Here is a 20,897-nt window from a genome sequence, read left to right as displayed (position 1 = left end):
GCGCTTTCTCGCGACATTAAGCTAGAAAATCAGCTTTGCCAGGATTAATTCACTATTCACAGCACCAACGCAAACCATCTCATGATTTTCACGTGAACCTGTATATCTCGGGCTCGGACTCACTCTCGCTCCCGTTACCGGGAATTGCTTAAACGTGCATATCGTACCGCCGGGATCACTTGGGAGTGTTCGCCATGCGCCGGAAGCAGTAGCATAGGCTCACTTTCATCAACATGATCAGATTACCGTCGTAGCATAGATTATAGAATGCTCCATACGGCCTGGAAACAGTCCGAGGAGGCAGCGATAACGTGATGGGTGTGCAGAAGAGAWCGGAGTAGTGATGTGATTGACGGTGATGTCAAGCCACGTGCAGAGCTTGAACCTAGTTGCAGCACGCTAGTAACTTCGTCGTCTCGTGTGCATGTCATGTCCATACGGGGTTGTGAGATGTTGTGCTGTGTGCCGCCAGAGTCCGTACCTCACTGTCGTCGTACCCTCGGATCACCATGATAGAAATCCTGAACATCGACTCCTCTTTCATGCCAGCCTGTTGATCAAGGAAATAAAGCGCTTCTTGCGTTGTGAAGAAAGCGACAGCGACAACAACCTCGGGACGAGCCACCATGCTGCTCATCCACCAAAGCGGTGCGGTCAAAATCGGAGAGGTGGTCCGCTACACACTCACCTACACGCCAAGCAGTGATCGCATCCTCCCCACGCYGTCACATCTCCATCTCAGAGTCAAGAATACCTCGGCGATTCCCCTCCGCGCCGCCTGGGTTCATGGCCCGTATACCCTTCACGTCTCGGCATATCCAGCGACCTTTAACCCTCATCAGAAGGTTGAGAATCCGAAACGAGATGGCACACCGGAGTATGAGCCCATGGTCAAGGCTGGTGGCAGCTGGTCCTCCAAACTGCTTGTGCCGGACAACATCAGAGAGACCGGAGCCGACTTGGGTCGGAGGAAGAGTATGCACCCTGGTCAGAACCCTGACAACGAAACCAGAGGAAGTGTGACGTGGATCATCGAAATTGCGTCTCAGATCCTGTTCTCCAATTCTGCCTCGGTCAACTTTGAAGTGCTCGTAGGACGGGACGAGAGGAGCTTGGAGTTGGGCTTTGCGGCAGTCGCGGGTCACGGTCAAGGCGGGCCAGGACAGGTCAAGGATCTGCAGTCGGAGAAAGATCGCAAAGAGGCACAGAGGAAAGGGCATGTTCAGACGCAGGGGGTCTACTCTAAAGCTGTGAGGCTGGTTGTGGAAGATACCGAGACACTGTGGAACAAGCCAACTTTGCCGCAATGGGAAGATGAGAAGAAGTGCGATGCTCAAGAATCAGAAGACAAGAAGCCTAAGAAGAGGAGAAATGTGCACCTGGTCATCGTCACGCACGGTCTACACAGCAATCTTGGTGCTGATATGCTCTTTTTGAAGGAAAGCATTGATGCAACCGTGGCGCAGGCTCGTTTAGACGCACGAAAGCGAAGGCAGGCATATCGCGAAAAGAGTAAAGGAGACGAAAAGGTTGACTCCAAGGAAACGTCAACCGCGCAGGTTTCCGGCGGACAGGAGGAACTCAACAACGACGCAGACGAATCTGACGATGAGGAAGAGACCATTGTGCGTGGCTTCTCCGGAAACGCTGTCCGCACAGAGAATGGCATCCAGTATTTGGGCAAAAGGCTTGCTAAGTACATCCTGCGCTTCACATATCCGGATCAGCCATTTCTTCCTGTCAAGAAGTCGCTCACGCGGAAGGTCACCGACACCTTCAGCAGCGATACTGACAAGGCTAAGCGAAATGGAAAGCCAGTGCATCAAGGGAGCAGTGTGCACAGTCCGCCAAAGCAACAGTCCTTGGATCCGGACAAGCTTCCTTACAAGTTCACCAGCATATCATTCATTGGCCACAGTCTTGGTGGATTGATCCAGACATATGCGATTGCATACATCCATAAACACAGCCCAACCTTCTTTCATCAGATTCAGCCTATCAATTTCGTCTGTATGGCATCACCCATGCTTGGACTCAGCAATGAGAATCCTATGTATGTCAAGTTTGCTCTAGACTTCGGTTTGGTCGGTCGGACTGGACAGGATCTTGGCTTGACGTGGCGACCTCCTACGCTTGCCAGCAAAGGCTGGAATGTAATGATGAACGGCTTTGGCGCTTCTACCGTGCAGAAAGATCAGGATGGCAATAAGCAGGAAGATCCCAGCGCAAAGCCATTATTGAGGGTCCTCCCAACCGGCCCAGCGCATCAAGTCTTGAAGCTGTTCCGTAACCGTACCCTCTACTCGAATGTCGTCAACGACGGAATCGTGCCATTGCGAACAAGCTGTCTCCTGTTCCTCGACTGGAGAGGCCTAGGCAAGGTCGATAAAGCGCGGAGAGAAAACGGCTTGATCGGCACTGTTGCGGAATGGGGTTGGGCAGAGCTCACAGGTGCGAACGCTTCGACCAAGGTTCGCGCAGAGCAGCAGCAGTGGGAGTCAGAGGACGATGGGAACGATCAGACTAAACATGGACAGGGCGATGCAGTACCATTGCCTGGAGACAACGAGACCGCCGWTGATAACAAACTCTCCACGARTCGTGTCAGCTACGACGATGCAGCATCATCTCAGCAAGGAAGCACTGCCAGTAAATCTGGTTCCCCACAACCACAGCAGGAGAAGGGCATGCTCGATACTTTCATTGGTTTCTTCCGACCCAGTCCTCCGCAGACGTCAAAGAAGACCAGTAAAGCTCTGCGGCGTGGTCAGACAGTCTATCAATCCGAAAACACAAGCACCGAAGATGTCCCCGAAGGGCAGCAAGGCGGTACGACATCGAACCCAACGATGCGCCCACAGCTCCCTCACGTCCAGTCTCATCATTCCACAAAGTCTCATCGCACGGGCGCGACGYGAGGAGATAGTATCTACAACTCCGGAACGGGCGAAGTGCAGGCACCACCCAAAACTTCCATCTTTGAGTCAGCTGGGGACATCCTTCATCCACCTCTCCCCAGCAAACAGTGGATTACAGACCCTAGCACACGCGCGCGAACCATATTCCACGACCGTGTCTACCACCCCGAAGACATCCCGCGCCCGCCCATAAGACGCTCCACCAGCAAGTTAAATGTAAACTCCAACCAGCGCCCAACGACCTCCTCAACCGACTCTGTCCGTAGTGTGGACACTGCAACTTCGTCCAATGATTCCAGCGGCATGAAGGTAGAAGAGAAGATCGCACGCGCCTATCACCGTGATCTCAGTTGGAGGAAAGTCTTGGTTCGGTTAGAACCAGATGCCCACAACAACATGATTGTACGGAGAATGTTTGCCAATGCATACGGGTGGCCCGTGGTAAAGCACCTATGTGATACACATTTCGCAGACACGCATGCCGCAAGAACACGAGATGAAGAGGAGCCTGCTCGCGAGCGGGCAAAACCTATGGATGCGCCTGTTCCAAAGGACGGAGAGCGGGTCAAAGAACAGACAGACATGGTCGTTCCTCCGCGAACGAACAGCGAAACAAGAGAAGCGAGAGACGAGTTGGCGGATCTCGACGTTGTCAGGGAGGGAGCAGATCAAAGCGCGAGCTCCAGAGGCCTCTCTTCCGTGACCACTCCTGATCGGAGGGAGAGTGCTGTCTGGGACGACTCCTTCTTCGAGGGCAGTGACGGCGAAGACAGCGATGCAGTGGATGAGAGGAATCTCGTTGCTAGAATCATCAACCCCAACTACGCGCTGCCAAAAAGGGGCGACTCTACGCCACCTGCATCACCGCAGGCAAAGAAGAAGGTTAGCAGTGGAGGTGGATATACAGAGGGACACCGAGGCCTGGCGCCTACAAGTCCAAGCTCCAAGGGCCCAAAGGCTTCGAAACAGGTCGTCAAATCTACATTCGACAGTGCAGAGGTTGAGGAGCCTGTGATTGCCCAGAGGATCGTGGAGGAGCCTGAGAGTATGCTTCCTACCAGTCCTGGGAGCTCAGTTGCATCGAAGGGATTGGGATTGACGTTGGAAGATGCCCCCAGTTCGAGCTTGAGTAAGTCTGCGCCAAAGAAGAATGATGAGGGACCTGAWTGATGGCGGAGATTTTTGGTACGTGTTCGATAGATACCCTTTATAATCGAGGCAACAGAGAGACATTTGAGTTATTGCAGCTGCTATCGTTTTTCAATAGGCCTGTGAGCGCTTGTAATATCCTGCGGAGACGAGAGATGCTCTCGGATGACGCCAGGGTGGTACTGCCATTTTCAAGGTTGACTCGAAAGAGGAAAATAGCCTTTCCCCCTTTTCCTCCACCATCCACCACCGCTCAAAAGAGCGCMGCCGACAACATCCATTTACGATGCAAGTTAATCAATATACGAAGAACCTCAAATCTCTGCACCGTCACCATCGACGTGCGTCCACCGATCTTGTGCAGAGAGTGCACGGACAAGTGTGAATTATCCGCGATGCGAGCAAGGAGAGAAGCATTATATCCACATTCCGAAGTGGCAAGTAATTCCGAGCAAGGTATGTGCTAGGTATGGGATGCCGAAAGCAGGAAGGAACGATTTGAATTACTACGCAGACTCTACGTCACACTTGCTCCAAGCACCTGCTTTACTTGAGGATTTTCTAAGAGGCAAATTACACGGATCGGTCTCAAGATGATGAATTGGAGAGGATACGTTGTCCGGACAGTAAGGAGTTCTGATCGCAATAGCACTACAGCGAGTGGGTTATTCCTGTCATACATTCAGCCTTCTGGACATCGTGTCTATGCCACTTACCCCTCTCTCTCTTAATGCGGCTTTGCCGTCCGACTATTACTACCAAACCCCTCATGGGACTACCAGGAAGACTTTACAACTAGCTCTCCACTCTCGAGGGCAAATTGGAAGGGAGGCGGTAGCGAGCTACCTCCTATGCTTCAAGAGAGATACGAGTCTAAGGTAATCTAATACCCCATCCCCAAACCCCTCACAAAGCGCACCTCATCAGCGTTCCTCTCCAGCGCCCTTCTCATAGCCCCTTCATAACTCCTCTCGGCGTCCTCTTTGGCTTTCTGAGCCGTACTCTTCACCTCTCCCTCCACAATTCCTCGGTTCTCACCCAAAGGATCCCTGTGTCCGAAACCCAGAATGCCGAGCCTGCCATCTCCTGTCCAGAGAAGGAGATTGTCGGTACCGATATCCGGTCTTTCGTCCACCGAAGGAGAGGAGGAATGCGGGAGCGGTAGTATTTTCTGGACAATGTCTCCTTGGCCTGGGATGTTGTTGTCGTTATGCCATATCCCGCCTCCTGTCGGAGCGGAGGCGGAGGGTTTGGGGGTGGAGTCTTGAATGTTAAAGGTCCGGATGTGGGACGATCCATCTCGTTCAAACCAGCGGAGATTCCCATCGCCATCGGAAATGACGATTTTTCCTCCATGGTTTGCTATCGACAGAAGCTTGGACGCCGAGGCCGTCTGTCGGTTATGGTAGAATTTGTTGCCGGTGGAGAGAGAGTAGAGTTCGAGACTTCCTTTACCTTTGTATTCTGCTGCTGCGAGAAGTGTGCTACCGGGGAGAGACTTCGCGGTCGTGTATTCTGAAATGGTGAGGGCGGGGTTGCGGACGAGATCGAGTTCTCGTGGGATGAAGGGATGTGGGAAGAGAGCGAGAGCGGCGATACGGGCGCCGCTGAAGGTTGTTCCGAGGAGTCGGGGGAAGAATCTGCGGGAGAAGTGGAGGATGGAGGTGAAGCGCCCAGCTACATAGAGCGAGTCTCCGTCGAGGGTGTTGAGGATTGAGAGAGGGCCGGGTTGGGGCAAGATTGCGTGGGAGTAGGGAGAACCTCCGATGAGTTCGCCTGTAGATGTGTTTGATGAGGCGAAGATTGGATCTCGAGGATCGTAGAGATGGATGGTATTGTTGGTTCCAATTGCCAAGGGATTTTGAGGGTCAGACGATGACAGCGCCGTGATGGGCCAAGGATACTTCTTGGAAGAGAGTAGTTGGAGCGTATCGAGATTGATCTCGTGGAGTTGGTCGAGGACTGCAAAGTAGCCTTTCCGACTGCTGCTGTCGATGGACACGCATTCCACCGCTCCGGTTTCCGTCATGATTGCCCGGCTTTCCTTGCCTGGTAGAGCGGAAAGCAGACCCGGAGCACTCTGACCGAGCAGTCCGCCGCCGCCGCCGGGTGATGATGTCGTCCGAGCGGAGACGTCCCAGATACAAATACTGCCATCATCGAGGGGAGCGACAGCGTGTCGGGCAGTGGATGAGTGTAAGATTCCCACTCCTGTTGCTTCTCGCGCCCCTCCATTGGGTAGATTCAACCAGCCGATTTGAACGGGAGCGTGTCTTGACATGTACTCTTGGTAAAAGTCCAGCTTCTCGGTGGGATATCCGGGGTCCCAGTTGACCAATGCCCGGCTTCTCTGCACGCTTTCCGTCACTCTCGCCGCCTGCATGCTCTCGACACCAGGAAGAGCAGTCACGGCGAACCGTAACTCGGCCAGTCTTGCATCTTGAATTTCCAAGAGATGCTGTCGACGTCTTCGGGCTTCGGATCGGGAATGGGAGAAACATTCCTCTTTCCAGACGGTGTCATCACGGCCGAGAGCTAAATAGCGGGAGGAGACGAGTTGGATGTTGACGATATCTGCCACATCGAGGAACTGAGGGTCATCAGCACGGATGGAATGGCGAATGTCAACAATGCCGGGCGTACGTTGAAGATACGAATTACAAGCTCGTCTGGCAAGCGATCCATGTTGTTCTGATGGCTCAYGGGCATCGAGGGGAATCTGCCAAGAATGGGCCGGTATGAGATCATGTTCCCCGTCTGATGGTGTTAGCTGATCATGGTACCTTTTCGCTCAGCTGCTTGGGGCAAAGGATGATTGGTGACATGTGGCGGGAGAAGAGGGAAAGGCGGATTCCTCGGCTGATGATGGGAATCACTGAGTAAGGTAGGTATCTACCCACTCATCAGCGCCATCTACTCCTTATGCACTCCTGATTACTTCAATACAACGATGCAAGGTTTGATGCATGGGTGCATTGCTGCTGACGATACAAATAAACTGGATGTTTTTGCTGCATACCATGGACCACCTTCCACGTTGTCGGCGATGAGGATGGAGCCGAAAGCGGTTAGCGTGATTAGAGCTTGTGACAGAAGTTTGCGATCAAAGGAAGCAGATGCTCACGGTTTGCGGCGATGAAGGTGCCATGGAGGGTTGTGAAAGTGGCTCTCCTATGTAGAATATCACACAGTCTATATACAAGTGTTATGAGCAGTATATATGTCTCGTAGAGGGTGTATATACATCCAATAGCCAAAAGTCGTGTCTCTCTCATACATCTGTCGAGATTCCGGACGATGGAAGCACGGGCGCCCTTTCTCACCCACGCACGGGAGTTTGAGGTCATCTCGCAAAAGCATGCGGTTGGAACAAGCCGCCGCCTTTGTTGGTCAAGCCGGTCGTGATGAGCCAATTCAGCATGCCCCCAACTCGGGGCAATTCTCTTTCCATCAACCCTTCCACGAGCCTTCACACCATCACCGCTCTATATCGCAACACCACCATCATCACGACGGCGGATGAGAAGAAAAGCGTTCAACACCACCACCAGAAACAGACGCGCGATTGGACGGATTGACCGACACGAAATCGACACCGGGCGCGATTTTCTCTGCCGGACGGACAAATCCATCGACACAACTCCTCCTACATTATCCATCACAAGACAATGTCGCCGACGCCGACCATCAAGGGGAAGAAGAGTCGCATGGTGACCCTCTCATTGCCTTCCTCCCTCCTGTCACGCTTCCAATCCACACCACCCGTCACCACCAAGGAAGAAGTGGTCCAGCCACCAACTCAACAGCCATCCCCGTCATCAGCAGAGACCAAGTCAGAAGCGAATGCGACTCCTGTACCTAGTCAAGATGCCGCAGCAACAGCAGCACCAAAAGTCGACCGAAGACGGAAACGAGCACCTCCCTCCATCAATCCCAACACGATGATGCGCGAGCGCGCCCGTCCAGGGCCTAAGAAGAAGCCGAGACTGTATGTTCACCCCTCCCTGTCGATAATGTTTCATACTAATGCTTTCAGCAGAGCGGATGGTACAATCGACCATACAACTTCATCCACAACCGCTGCTTCTCGGCCCAACGGTGCCGCCATCCCTGCTCACCGTCTCGGTCCCAAAGCCAACACAGGCGCCATCAATGCCGGCCTGCGCGCGCTGGATCGCACAGGCAAGCCATGTCGGAAGTGGGAGAGGAAGGGGTTGACACTCAAGAGCTTCACGGGCACGATTTGGGATCTGGCTAGTTGGAAGGCACCGCCCAAGGAGGGAAAGAGTAATGAAGGAAGTGTCGAGGATAAGAGCGTTGTGGAAAGCAGCCGGGTGGGAAGTGAGAGGGGAAGTAGTCGCGGAGAGAGGGAGGGTAATACGATGATGACGATGGGGAGTTCGCCGGGGATTGCCGTGTGAGAGGGACATGGGAACGCAATGTTTGAAGAYGCTTGATCTACCAGCGAGGCGTTTGGGATGTGTTTATTGTATCAACAGACATGGATCGAAGAGCACAACAGGACGATGCTCTGAGGATAGTATGGAGAGATCAGGAACTGCAATTTCGACAGAGTTGGAAGGAAGGGCCACTGCTATCTCATCCTTCCCTCACAAAACATACATTGTTTGCATGTGCTTGAATAATGTTGCAGTCTTGATATCATGCCGTGTCTCCACCGTCGACATGGCAGGCCGGGAGGATGCGGGGATGCATGCATTCAAGCTAGCGACGCCAGCACCTCGTGAGCTCGTCATTTGATGTCTGGTTGATCAATCCACATACACAACCTCCCGTGAATGAAGCTGCTTGTGCATAACTTGTGTGACGACCTTCCACCAAAAAAGCAGTTATTAGGCCAATTTCGGGTGTTCTCAAGCTCCACTTACTTCCATCATCTTCACCGAGCTCCTCCTTCGATAGGTACTCGAGTCTGCCACACCGATACGCCCGATCTGGTTACGACAACTAACCCAATTCACGATTGAATTTCAGAAAGGAACAGAGGAAGAAGGAGCAGATCGATGAGCGATCTGATCGGCGGAAGTCGCGGAACCTACGCCAGCGCCGTCTCCGGAAGGCAGCGGCGACTGCAGCAACAGCAACAGTACATCACCTCCACCTCCACCTCCACTCCGCCCAGCCCGATTACCGCTCCAGCAGAGAATATTGTCAGAATGGAGAGCTACGACGAAATGCCGCCCTTCTTCACGCCATCTTATCTCCGCACCTCTCGCCATGTGTCCCGTCTCCGCTCCGCCCACGAACGACAAGCTCGAGAAGTTCGGRAACTCAGCAACAGTCAACAATTCCCTCCTCACCCGCCCCATCCCGGCAAAGTCCCCTCCAATATCCCTTCCAACCCGCTCCTCTCCGACGTTATCGAACGAGTCCCTCCGATTGATCCAACGCTTCATCCCCTTCCCACACAATGGTCCCACTCCGACCGAATCTCCACCCTCGAAGTCCTTTTATCGGGGACTGAAGTCCGTTTCAACGGCATCACGAAAACGACCGATGAAGCTGCCAGTATCCGCTCCGACAATCCCATCCCGAAAGAAGTGGGCATCTATTACTTTGAAGTCACAATTCTGTCTCGCAGTAAGGATTGTTTGATTGGCGTGGGGTTTTCATCCAAAAAGGCAAATCTGAATCGTCTACCGGGCTGGGAGAATGAAAGCTGGGCATATCATGGTGACGATGGCTTCATCTTTGCTTGCACCGCCAGTGGGAAAGCGTATGGGCCGAGATTCGGTGGCACGGACACGATTGGTTGTGGAGTCAATTTTAGGAAGGGAGAGGCCTTCTTCACCAAGAATGGAGTGTTACTGGGGACGGCATTCACCGGATTGAAGAGTGATGGGAAGTTGTTTCCTTCAGTGGGCATGAAGAAGCCGGGGGAGCATGTCAGGGTCAATTTTGGAAGGGGAGAATTTGTGTTTGACATCGACGGTTTGGTGCGGAGGGAGAGGGAGAAGATCATGGAGGATATCAAGAAGGTCGACGTCAAAGAATTGCATCCTCCGGACGATGAGGGACAGTTGGTGCGGAATCTCGTTGGGCAGTATCTTGCTCATGAAGGATATGTGGAGACTGCGAGAGCGTTCAATCGGGAGTATACGGATCGGGAGGAGAGTTTACTACCAGAAAACGAGAGAGGGCGAGGGAGAGGCATACAAGAAATGGAAGAGGAGGATGTGCATGCTGTGAATCGGCAGAAGATTCGGAAGAGTATTCTGGAAGGGGATATTGATCGCGCAATGAAGTTACAACAGAGTTATTACCCGAGATTGTTCGACGAGCAGAGGTTAAGAGGGGTGTGGTTTCGATTGAGATGTCGGAAGTTTGTGGAGATGATGAAGAGGGTGAGTGAGATGTCTTCCGAGGTGGAGGAAGATCAGAATGACGACGAGCATGGCGGAGAGGACGAGGAGCAAGAACAGGACACACAGATGGATCTCGACAATCAGCTCCACGCCGAACAAGAACAACAACAACAACAACACCACCACCAAGAACTCGATCGAGATAATGACCAAGACATGCTCGACACCACCGCCTCTCTCGATTCCACCACTTCCAAAAGCAAATTCCACCACATCCACCGCAGCACACTCGAATCACAAATCCTGCAATACGGAACCTCCCTACAACAAGATTTCGGCCAGGACCCCGATCCTGAAATCCAGCGCATATTGAACGATGCTTTTGGGGCCTTGGCATATAGTGATGTGAGGGAAAGTCCCATGGCGAAGATGTTTGAAGAAGCCGGCAGGGCAGAGGTGGCTGAGGGCGTCAATGGAGCGGTACTGATGAGTTTGGGAAAGGCGAGCGAGGCTGCTTTGGAGAAGGTTTGTGCGCAGACGGAGGCGCTGCTGGATGAATGGGCGGGTAAGGGAGGTGGTGGGGCTGGGTTGGTTTGTGTTCGGGGGGATTTTTTGGCGGGAGAGGCGTTGTGAGAACGATATCGGGATTGGGGAGAGGATGGGGAAGGGTTTATGAGTATTGCTGTTGATGATGACTACCATTATTGGCCGATTGATTGTGGAAAGCGGATTGAAGGACTAGATGAAACAGGAATGCTGAGAGTCATTCTACTCATCTTCTGTCGTCCCTGTCCCTGTTCCTATTCTGATTACCCACTGATTTCTCTCTCTTCGATCGTCTGTCGTCTCTGCTCAATTCTTACTCCTATCCTTCACCCTCAAACAGCGGTCTAGACCATTTRCAGTCTGTCCACGCTTATGTAATCGTGCAAGCAGCGCCTGTGGAAGTGATGCTGCATTGATCGATGTCGTGCAATAGTTTTGTAATAACTAGCTAGTACCTTGTGAAATCTCTCGATCTAGTGCTTGCACCTTGTGGCGGGTGCGGAAGTGAAGTAAGAAAAACCTCATCATGAGAATTCAAAGTTGAACGCGGGCTGACGATGTTGGACTCCGACAATACCACGCGATGTAAAGATTTTGACGCGCTCTGCTGACCTATTCAGATTTCTGCGACATCTACACTCGCGAAGGTTCGGTGTGGGTGGAGCGAACTTTTCTAGAAGCTTTGTTGATTCTATCATTACGTTTGCCAAGAAATGTGAGACCCGTGAAGGTGACAAGAGGCGCGTAGATCACGTAACTTTGCTGCATGTGAAAGTTCGGCTGGAGTAAGACCATATCAGCCAACTAATGAGTGGCAAGGTGCGAAGCTCAGGGCTTTTCATTCACTTCGCCGCGACATGACTCGCGTGTACAGATTAGAGTTCAGGGTCCAGGCATCATCGGCTCCAAATGTGTCGGTGACTTTCTACAGAGCTGCACGTAACTTCTGAGACAGTCACCACTTACATCGTGGAACGAACTTCACCTCACATCTACAAACACCACGCGCACCATCATGGACGACAAGAAGAACGCCTACTTCGCCGACCAGGCCATCCAAGCCTACCTCAAGACACCACAATTCGCCGCCGACGTCGAAAAGCTGAAGAGCGAGGCTCAAGGCCAGCAGCTCGACTTCGAAACCAAGGAACGTCGCACCTATCACAAGCTCCGCGAGCTGCTCGGACCGGAGGCAGCCCGTCTGCACCTCAACCACTTTCGGGAGATGGCATGGAGCCAGCCAAATGAGTCGAAAGTTCTCCTCAAGCAGTCCACGATCGACAAGATCTACGAACTCGATCGTTCATTCAAAGTGCACGGTATTGAGGTCGCTCCGTGTGCTCTGTTCGACAACATCCTGGACGAGTGGCGGGAGCAGGGCGCTGCTCCTTTCGATGCCGAGAACCTCAAGAAGACAAATATGGTCGTTCTCGTCGGAGAGATGGAGGAGCCAAGCGAGCACTGGTCGGAGTGCTTGGCGCGGGCGTCATATCTCTCGCACACCCAACAACGCCTTCTCTGGGTGCAATTGGCGTCTACGCTGAAGAATGCCAATCTCGCGCTGCAGAGCGAGCTGATACCCCTGCAGTGGCAGGGCGTTTCTGAAGAAGATCAGCGCGAGGCGCTTGAGGCTATCAATGCCGCCCACTTTGAGGGTATGGATTGAAACAAAGCCCAAAGCTGAGTGCAAAGCTGCCGATGTGAGAATTGTACCATCGGGACATGACATCCTCAGTCATCCCCACAATATCCCAAGGCCTCGCTATCTATAGGCTCGACGATTGTAAGCCGCTAGCGTCCTTACCACTAGCAGAATAGCCCTCCAATCAATCAAGAAAGCAGTTCATAGCGTTGCTCTTGTTCGTGATTTCTCATTTCGACAGCTCTGGCTGAATGCCGTGTTCAAGCCTTTTCGATGAGTCAATAGATCATACTATTGGCACTGGGGTTCAAATAGAAGTCCGAACTCAAGGTAGAGGAACATTGGAAGGGATGATCGTGTTTGTGACATGCGAGGATTGGAGGACCGTCCACATATTCCAGCGCCATGCATCTTGAGGCAGTTCTTTGTTACATGTTTTCCAAATGACCATGAATGATACAGCAAGGCAATTGCATATGTTCTCATCATCATATCGGTATTCTGAATTGTTCGCCATCCGCAATTGAAAAATTGAAAGATTCGAAGGGGACGTGTGGCTTCAATTTGCGCTCAGTGACAGCGCCATCTTGACAGTTGTAGGTAGAGTGATGTATCAGGGAATGGACTGGGGCAACTGCGAGGTCTTGATGGAGCGGGGACCTGAGTGGCTTCTTTGATCTCGACGGAGCCGGGAGTGGCTTCTTCGATCTTGACGGAGCCGGGAGTGGCTTCTTCGATCTTGACGGAGCCGGGAGTGGCTTCTTCGATCTTGACGGNCTTCTTCGATCTTGACGGAGCCGGGAGTGGCTTCTTCGATCTTGACGGAGCCGGGAGTGGCTTCTTCGATCTTGACGGAGCCGGGAGTGGCTTCTCCGCACTCGCTCTTCCTTCGCCCGGGAGTCGAACATTTGGCTTCGAAGAATTTGATCAACTTTAAACTTTTAGACATTACCGGATCTACGTACTGACTCTTGTAGCCTGACTAAGTTAACTATCAAATACCGCTCCCATCACGATCGCGCCCCAAGGGCTGTCGCGGAAGCAAAGCATTCAGCGACCGATTCAATGTCGCTCAAAGTGAAGCCTTTGAATCCCTCTCGAGCAGCAATCTCCTCCACCCTTGCCTTTGCGGGCTGCATCTGACTGTCGACAAAGAACTCGTGACTCAAAGCTTCTTCTTCAGTATCGACCGCCGAGATCACGACAGTCGTCTTGAACTTCGCATCAACCTTGAACGTCATTGAACACGGGCCCCCATCGACCAATCGGTACCTCGTCAAATTTCCATCCMCGTCATCGTCCCACAATCCGCTTGTGACGACGAAGCTGATGTTCTTGAACAGAGCACTATCTCCTGACCGTCGGATGAAATCTCTCACGCTTGGATATAGGCACAGCGGGTCAGACGCTGGCTCTCTGGGTGTATCTAGCTCCTCGGAATAGCAAAGCGACTGCTCATCGAATAGCCGGACCAAGCCAGCATAGTCACCGTCGGCCGAGTGTCGGATTGTAAAATGGACATCGAATTCCGTTTCCGCGAAGAAAAATGCCAAGAACTCGTCTCGAAGTTGTTTCGAGGCTCTCGCGATGGAGGGTACGCGGAAATAGCCAAGACTGTGCATATTTTTATCAACAGCCATTGCATAAATGGAATTCCTGGTCTCTCCTGGAAGGTCGAGGAAGCGAAAGCTTGAGTTTTGAGCCTGAGTCACAATCGTATCACGCGACACGGGCTGGTCTTGGCGTGCGGATACTTCTTGCTTGTTTTTTGCCAGGCGTGCGGACAGGTTTGTGAAAGGGTCCGAGATAGCCGGGGTATTCTTCTTCTCGTTCTCCTTTGGAGGGTCTGTGGGGTCTGGCTGGACCGATGGCAACGTGAAGAGTCTGCTCAGATCATGAAAGCCTGTCGATGTTGTGCGCATCTCGGCACTTGGTTGATTGGTGTCTTCTCCAGTCATGAAAGCGGACCAGATCTTGCGAAAATTATTGGTGAGATCGCCGAGTTTAGTTGAAGACTCGCCTGATGCAAATTCGCGGTCAGTGTTGGCCTTTCCGTGCTGGTTGGTCGACATTTTGTTTGAGGACTTGTTGTCGTGTGGTATGTCGGGAAATGATTCTGGACTGAGATGTCAAGGGAAGATGGAATATGCAGAGGAGCAGGAGACATATATAATCATTCCGATGGGCTGTCCTCAAAGATCCCGCCTGCATCCGTCAAACTTTGAGGACCGACCGTAGGAACCCTACCCCACGATGCTTTCATGACTGATACGACACGTATACTCTATCGCCAGGCTCTTGGGTATGCTGTCCCAATGAGGAAGTGCAGCGTAAGTCATGGAAAAGCTTGGCAGAAATGAAGCATTAGTGGGTGGCCAATCTCGGATCTCCATCTCTTGGCGTATGCCATGCTCATACTCTGGGCACTTGGACCTTTTGAGACAGGCTTTTCACTTCGTATTGAAGGAACGAGGTAAGGCGAAGTCGACAAAACAGCTTTTGAGTGGAATGATGTCTGTGCAAGGGCTCAGGAGCGTTGATTCAAATCTGATCATCGTGCATCTCGCAAGCCAATTCCAGCCAAGTGAAGCAAGGATATGGCTATTGAGACCTTCTGATCTTTAAAGACCGTGACTGGATAAGTGTTAACATCCCTCGCTAGTCTTTCGAAAGCTGCCTGTTTTCGCATACGTCTAGCCTGAGCCTGGCACCAGGCGGCATTGATGCTTCGACGGGAGTCGCATGATTCGCGTTCGATCCAAAGAAGATAATTCCAGCGGACATCACGGTAGCTTTGAGATTGTAGGACTGGTAACATATCTCACGCGGAATAGCTTCGTTCACTTCAAGTTCAGCTGCTAGTGCAGCGGGTCATCCCACCGTGGATGTACGGCGAGACTTTCTACTATTAGTAKAGTGCGGATCTTGACAGACCTTCATTGGATAATCGAATAATAGGCAGGTGGATGAGTTCGGTAGCTAATTCCCCACGTTGGCAAGCAAAACCTGATTGGGCCGCAAAAGTGCTATGTTGGTCACATGGTTCAACGCTCTCTACCTCAAGTAATAGTGACTGGAAGAGCCGAGAACTTAGCAGGCAAGCTCTTAATCTGTTGTGTTAGGTAATTGTACTCCAGTCGGGAAAAAAACCAGGACAAGGGCAGTCCCAAAAGTAAACTCTCCACCCATTGATTTGCCAAAAAGTGGGTGACCATCGGTTATACCCAACTAGCAAAAGAAACCATACTCCCGTTATCGAAGCGGATAAGAACCTTGTCTAATCATAGGAGCCAAGTGTTGCTTTTTGTATACAGCAGCTTTAAGAGCCTTTGAAGATATTTGTCACGACCCAATGGAAGGATAACACACTGTACTATTGAAGCTAAGTAAGTTGAATTTGTTTATATACTACAGGTACTCCGGCTGCCGAAGTACTTGCGGCCTTTTCAGATCAGATCTGAGGGGAGTACGTCACCGGCGGTGTCGGCGGTGACGATGACTGCCTCGCACGGACAGAAGCTGTTCCTGCGGTCGCGACGCGCCCGAGATAGCTAGACAGCTGTTCTTGCTAGAACACATATGTCTAGTTACCTATGGATTTGGAGAGGATGTTGCTCTTCGTGTTTGCATCGATATCACGGCCACATGTTTGTTCTAGTGCTCTGGCGAGCTTCGTCGGTCGGGAGTACTAGAGTAGCAGCTTCCAGACGTCTCGAAGACCTGGTGTGTGATACGACAGCAATCAGCCCGATCGTTCAAAAGAGCAGTACTTCTCGCCACCAGAATTCAGCTCATCAGCTTCTAGCACTCCAATCCAGTTCGAAACCGGCCGATAATTCCAACCCGCCTGCAAGATGACTGACCGCACCGCCTCTCAAGACCACCCCGACTCATCCCAACAAGTCTTCCGCTTCCTGGATCTTGCTGCCGAGATCCGCAACGAGATCTACTCATTCGTGGTCGTCGGCGAAAACAGAGTGTACGACCTGGCCGTCTTCATACCGCCCGCGATTGCCAGAGCTTCCACGCAGCTCCGCTCTGAGTCGTTGCCAATCATATTCGCGGATGCGGAGTTTTATGTGAACGTTGTCTCTAATGTTCACGTCAGTCTGAACTGCTTGCATTGCACATGCTATGGCTAGGTTCAACGTCTTTCATTGTGCAAGAGAACGCTCGCTTACAAGTGACAGGAGAYTACACGTAGGAGACGTCCTCATAGGCCACCAATTCGCAGATTAATGGATCCCAGACGATGTGGCACTTTTGAAATTGTCTGGCTCACCGCGAAGATACTCCAAAAGGCTGAAAACGATGTCATTTTCAAGAACATGAGTTTCAGAATGTTCCAGCAAGGCCGTGGATACGCTGGACCGAGACAGTACTCCAGAGGGCCTCCGCAACCATGCATATCTATTCTATCCATCAGGTCTATTTCTGCGGGTCGCAGCATCAAAGTGGTGWATGGTCCCAATCATCCAGAAAGTCACTTGGACAGAGACAGGCAGTATCTGGGAAACGCGGTGCGAGTCGCGCAAACTCAACAGTCGATTTTTGGAGGGCGTGTATCGACCATGGGGGAGGCATTGGACATCAAAGATTTCACTGACCGTGCTCAAGCTACTGCGCGTGAGATTGCGGCTCGAGAAGGGTTTGTTGGATATACTTTGGCGGATGCAGAGGCCATTGGAAGATGCTTTTGTGCTTCGGTGCCGGTTGAGCAAGGTACTGCGAGTCGAGGATGAAATTCGCTATGACGGGAACAGAAGAGCTGAAGCCAGAGGTCCATGCATGCGGACAGAGATATGCAGGATTGAACAAGACTTGATGTGCTGAAAACCTCAGGCGCTTTGAGTTTCGCGAATCAAATCTTTCGACATGAATTTCGCGAAGGCATGTCTGGCATACTCTCAGGATCGTGTTTGAAGGAACCTCACAGACCAGCCTCACCTTCCTTGTCGTGTCTCCTCCTCTGTTCGGCAGCACAAATCTCCTCCATCTTCCTCTCACGTGCGAGCCTATGCTCTTCGGGCCGCACAAGGTAGCGACCAGGGTCGACTAGGAACTTCTCGTGAGTCTCTTCTCCTCCGACAACTCGGCCTTTCACTTCTTTCGCTCAATTTGCAAGTCTGCGCTATTCGCGACGCGACTTCCAGCCATCAACTGCGGGTAGGGACTTCCCGTCGCGTCGCATCTCTCCTCTCCTCTTTCTTCCGCTCCTGGATGACTTCCGCTCTTGCTCTTCCTGCGCTTCCATAAGCGTACTTTGTGCCACCGTGACTCCCGCAGCCATGTCTTGTTCACAAATTCTGCCCTCGAAGCGGCATCTTTGTCGACTTCATGCTCACTCCTCATGCTCTGCTGATGGGGTTCATGGCGGGAATAGAGACGTTCGAATTGCCAGTAGTGGCCCGTAGCTTGAACCTTGTATATGGTGATGAAGCAAGAGAAGAGCAGAATTTCGAGCGAACTCGAGATTCGTGTTGAGGATTGGCTTCGTGGTGGAGTTTGAATGTATTGAACCATGGTCCAGAGCGGAAGCGCCGAAAGATCACGGCCTATTATACATGGTTTATCCACTGTTATTACATCCGAGAGAAGGTCTGATCACTTCCCAGGCTCTCGGCGTGAGAAGCTGGATTCGGAGCGTTAGACCTCAGAACATCAATTCTGACGTCCTCCCGGGCCGAAGCTCTAGCCACCTGTGCTGCGGCCCTGCCTGCTGACCAGCGCCTCGCCAGTTCCAATGGGTTCCCTCAAGCAGAAGCATCTCAATTGGTCGCTGATGCGAATTGCAAAGCGCCATCATTCGGCACGTTGGCCTTTCCGAATTGTCTGCTGGATTTCTCTCCATCGCAGTCGTCCCAAGCCTTTCTCAACATAATAGATGTATGCATGCCTCACTCATATCCATGCGGGGTATCATGCTCCAACAATTTTCCGCACCCTCCTCACCATGGCTCAGCCAACGTAGCGCTGATGCTCAGTCCCTCCGTCCCGCTCGCTTCGAAGTCCAGTACCTTCGCCTTGACCTTCCTTCCGACCTCTACTCTTTCTTCTCCCGCCAACCACCCCTCTCCGTCCCACATCAATCCCTTTGGTAGCTGCTCCCTCGGCACGGCCACGTTGAAGTAGTTGTAACAGATCAAGCCCACCATTCCCTCATTGACCACATTGACAGCACCCTCCAATACCGTCCCCTTTTCCGGGCGGAAGACCAAGAAGTCTGCTGTTAGCCAGACATATGTGACAGCATATTCGTTGATGCTTTTTGCGAGGACAGTGTCGGAAGAGGGCGCTTCGTCCGGGGTTTCGGAGATTCGTGGGTTCGAGAAGGCTAAGAGAACACCGTTGAATGGCGCATAGTAGGTGAGAAGATGAGGTGAAATGTGTTCGGCACAGAGTCCTTCGATCGGGAAGTTGTTGCTACACGGCGAGAGGGAGACGTAGAGTGAGGTTGTGAGCGTGTGGAAGGGTGAGGAAGGTGGTGATTTCTGCGACTTGGAGGACTTCTAAAGTAGCCATATGGTCAGTTGAATGTATACCGAGTTTGAAATAACTTCTTACCTTCTTGCTGCTTGCCGCATCGGTCTTGCTGCTGGATTTGGCCATCTTAACCAAGGCCACTATCCAATGCGCCGCGGTCAAGTGAGGTGGAGAGAAACTTTTTTGGAGATCTGCACGATGAGCTGGGATCACAAGCTTCGGCAGTCGCGCTTGCGGCTCCTGGGGCGAATCAAGCGAGATGCGATCGGCGGATTCTCGGTACATATCCGCATCGAGACACGAATCAACATTGCGCTCATGCTTGGCGACCATCTCGCATCTGGACGTCAGGAGGGACAAAACGGAACCCTAGACGCTAGACACTGACATCTGCATTCTACGATTGGCTTCCGTTGCAAGGCCGTTCGCATCAGAAGGAAAGCCATCTCCGACCTCTCACACCTTCTAGGACTGAAGCCGAATACAGCGGACAGCCCGGACCCCAGAAACAACATCCACCGTTGTTCATCATCACAAAACAGGAAGAACATGGCCAGTCAACTCCTCAATCTAGGCCTCTGGTGGTTCCTACCCGCGCAGGTCACCGCCTATGCTCAACCCGTCTTATACCGCATCTTCATTCGAGCTGGTGATCCTCATCCAGCTCCCAACTCACCCCGTTTCATCCGCGACCGGAAGCGGATCCACACGGCTGTGATCCTGCTCTACCTTCTCTATACCATCATCGATGCGGAACACCAGATTCAACAATCCTCAAATTTCTACCATGTGCTCAAGGTTCCGTTGGACGCCTCGAAGCAAGCGGTAGGAAGTCGCTGGCGTCGACTGTTCGTCCTCCCTTTCTCAACTACCACCAAGTCTGCTAATTCTAGTTCTACAGCGCTGCCTCACTCCACCCTGACAAGGCTGTCGGCCAAGACACGGCTGCCCTCTTCACCAAACTCAAAGCCATGTCTGATGTTCTCTCTGATCCCACTAAGAGATTCGCATACGATCGCTTCGGTCCCGATATCCTTGGATGGCAAAACTGCAAGATTACCCGCGACTACATCGTGGCAGGTCTCTACCAACTTACTGCCTACTACGTCGGATCTGCCGGAATCCTGCTCCTCATAGCGTGGGCTGGTTATCTTCAATCCGGTGTCTTCTGGAGATTCTACATCATGTTCGCCATGTTTGTATTCGAAGTGATGTCTGCCACCCGACCAGAGTTTCTCGGCGTACTTACCAAATTCAACACTCTCCTCCGATGGACTGGTTTAAGAGCGGAATTCCTCCCCTTCCAATTCATAGTCCTATTGAGGAAACTGGCATTCACAGTATTCATCGCATTGAACCAACTTGGACCACTGTTTGAACACAGTGAGGATAAGGGATTGGAAAAGGGAGAGCGGGCGCTGGTTCAAGGTCTTGATGCGGTGAACGCCAGGATCGATGCGCTAGATGGGGAAATGACGAACATCTTGAAAATGGAAATGCTGCCGTTTGCGACGAAGCAGGACGATTTGGACCTGTTCAAGCGAGGAATGCAAGGTTTCTTGGAGCAAAACACGGTGAGAAATTCTGATGAGGTGAAAACGGTCGTCAAGGAGGTCTTGACGCGCAGGAGGGCGGCGCAGGGTGCTGCTGCTGAGGGAAACTAGCATGTTTCTCCTGCTGCGGATCCTTTGGATTGTGCAATCAAAAAATACAAAATCACATGACATTCAGTCTTCCCGTCTCTCGGCTACATCAAAATCTGGATAGATGTCGATGGGAGCAAGGCTGAGAAAGTCTGAAACTTTGGCCCGAGCTCGAGCATTTTGCGCTCAC

General features: G+C 52.1%; 10 protein-coding genes; 6 read left to right on the top strand and 4 right to left on the bottom strand.

Annotated features, from left to right (window-relative positions):
• Nucleotides 1–626: 626 nt before the first annotated feature.
• Nucleotides 627–4,088, top strand: RCC_02027 (related to ROG1 Protein with putative serine active lipase domain; the record flags this gene model as incomplete). Its single annotated transcript, XM_023767310.1, has 1 exon — nucleotides 627–4,088. The coding sequence occupies one exon, from the start codon at nucleotides 627–629 to the stop codon at nucleotides 4,086–4,088; it is 3,462 nt and encodes a 1,153-aa protein (XP_023623078.1).
• An 862-nt stretch (nucleotides 4,089–4,950) lies between these two features.
• On the bottom strand, nucleotides 4,951–6,752 carry RCC_02026 (uncharacterized protein; the record flags this gene model as incomplete). XM_023767309.1 has 2 exons in its annotated part: nucleotides 4,951–6,657; nucleotides 6,711–6,752. 2 exons carry the CDS (start codon nucleotides 6,750–6,752, stop codon nucleotides 4,951–4,953), a joined length of 1,749 nt encoding a protein of 582 aa, XP_023623077.1.
• A 983-nt stretch (nucleotides 6,753–7,735) lies between these two features.
• On the top strand, nucleotides 7,736–8,488 carry RCC_02025 (uncharacterized protein; the record flags this gene model as incomplete). XM_023767308.1 has 2 exons in its annotated part: nucleotides 7,736–8,055; nucleotides 8,107–8,488. 2 exons carry the CDS (start codon nucleotides 7,736–7,738, stop codon nucleotides 8,486–8,488), a joined length of 702 nt encoding a protein of 233 aa, XP_023623076.1.
• A 603-nt stretch (nucleotides 8,489–9,091) lies between these two features.
• On the top strand, nucleotides 9,092–11,026 carry RCC_02024 (related to SPRY domain-containing proteins; the record flags this gene model as incomplete). Its single annotated transcript, XM_023767307.1, has 1 exon — nucleotides 9,092–11,026. The coding sequence occupies one exon, from the start codon at nucleotides 9,092–9,094 to the stop codon at nucleotides 11,024–11,026; it is 1,935 nt and encodes a 644-aa protein (XP_023623075.1).
• Nucleotides 11,027–11,954: 928 nt separating this feature from the next.
• Nucleotides 11,955–12,605, top strand: RCC_02023 (uncharacterized protein; the record flags this gene model as incomplete). Its single annotated transcript, XM_023767306.1, has 1 exon — nucleotides 11,955–12,605. One exon carries the CDS (start codon nucleotides 11,955–11,957, stop codon nucleotides 12,603–12,605), a length of 651 nt encoding a protein of 216 aa, XP_023623074.1.
• Nucleotides 12,606–13,591: 986 nt separating this feature from the next.
• Nucleotides 13,592–14,653, bottom strand: RCC_02022 (uncharacterized protein; the record flags this gene model as incomplete). Its single annotated transcript, XM_023767305.1, has 1 exon — nucleotides 13,592–14,653. One exon carries the CDS (start codon nucleotides 14,651–14,653, stop codon nucleotides 13,592–13,594), a length of 1,062 nt encoding a protein of 353 aa, XP_023623073.1.
• Nucleotides 14,654–16,435: 1,782 nt separating this feature from the next.
• Nucleotides 16,436–16,723, top strand: RCC_02021 (uncharacterized protein; the record flags this gene model as incomplete). The annotated part of the gene is made up of 1 exon (XM_023767304.1): nucleotides 16,436–16,723. The coding sequence occupies one exon, from the start codon at nucleotides 16,436–16,438 to the stop codon at nucleotides 16,721–16,723; it is 288 nt and encodes a 95-aa protein (XP_023623072.1).
• A 958-nt stretch (nucleotides 16,724–17,681) lies between these two features.
• RCC_02020 (uncharacterized protein) lies at nucleotides 17,682–18,104 on the bottom strand (the record flags this gene model as incomplete). The annotated part of the gene is made up of 1 exon (XM_023767303.1): nucleotides 17,682–18,104. One exon carries the CDS (start codon nucleotides 18,102–18,104, stop codon nucleotides 17,682–17,684), a length of 423 nt encoding a protein of 140 aa, XP_023623071.1.
• Nucleotides 18,105–18,529: 425 nt separating this feature from the next.
• RCC_02019 (uncharacterized protein) lies at nucleotides 18,530–19,190 on the bottom strand (the record flags this gene model as incomplete). XM_023767302.1 has 2 exons in its annotated part: nucleotides 18,530–19,090; nucleotides 19,146–19,190. 2 exons carry the CDS (start codon nucleotides 19,188–19,190, stop codon nucleotides 18,530–18,532), a joined length of 606 nt encoding a protein of 201 aa, XP_023623070.1.
• A 423-nt stretch (nucleotides 19,191–19,613) lies between these two features.
• Nucleotides 19,614–20,728, top strand: RCC_02018 (related to CHAPERONE PROTEIN DNAJ; the record flags this gene model as incomplete). XM_023767301.1 has 2 exons in its annotated part: nucleotides 19,614–19,912; nucleotides 19,966–20,728. The coding sequence occupies 2 exons, from the start codon at nucleotides 19,614–19,616 to the stop codon at nucleotides 20,726–20,728; spliced, it is 1,062 nt and encodes a 353-aa protein (XP_023623069.1).
• Between the last annotated feature and the right edge of the window lie 169 nt (nucleotides 20,729–20,897).

The sequence above is a fragment of the Ramularia collo-cygni genome (genome assembly GCF_900074925.1).
Source record: "Ramularia collo-cygni strain URUG2 genome assembly, contig: RCC_scaffold02, whole genome shotgun sequence".
NCBI lineage: Eukaryota > Fungi > Ascomycota > Dothideomycetes > Mycosphaerellales > Mycosphaerellaceae > Ramularia > Ramularia collo-cygni.
This window is presented reverse-complemented; position numbering and strand designations above follow the sequence as displayed.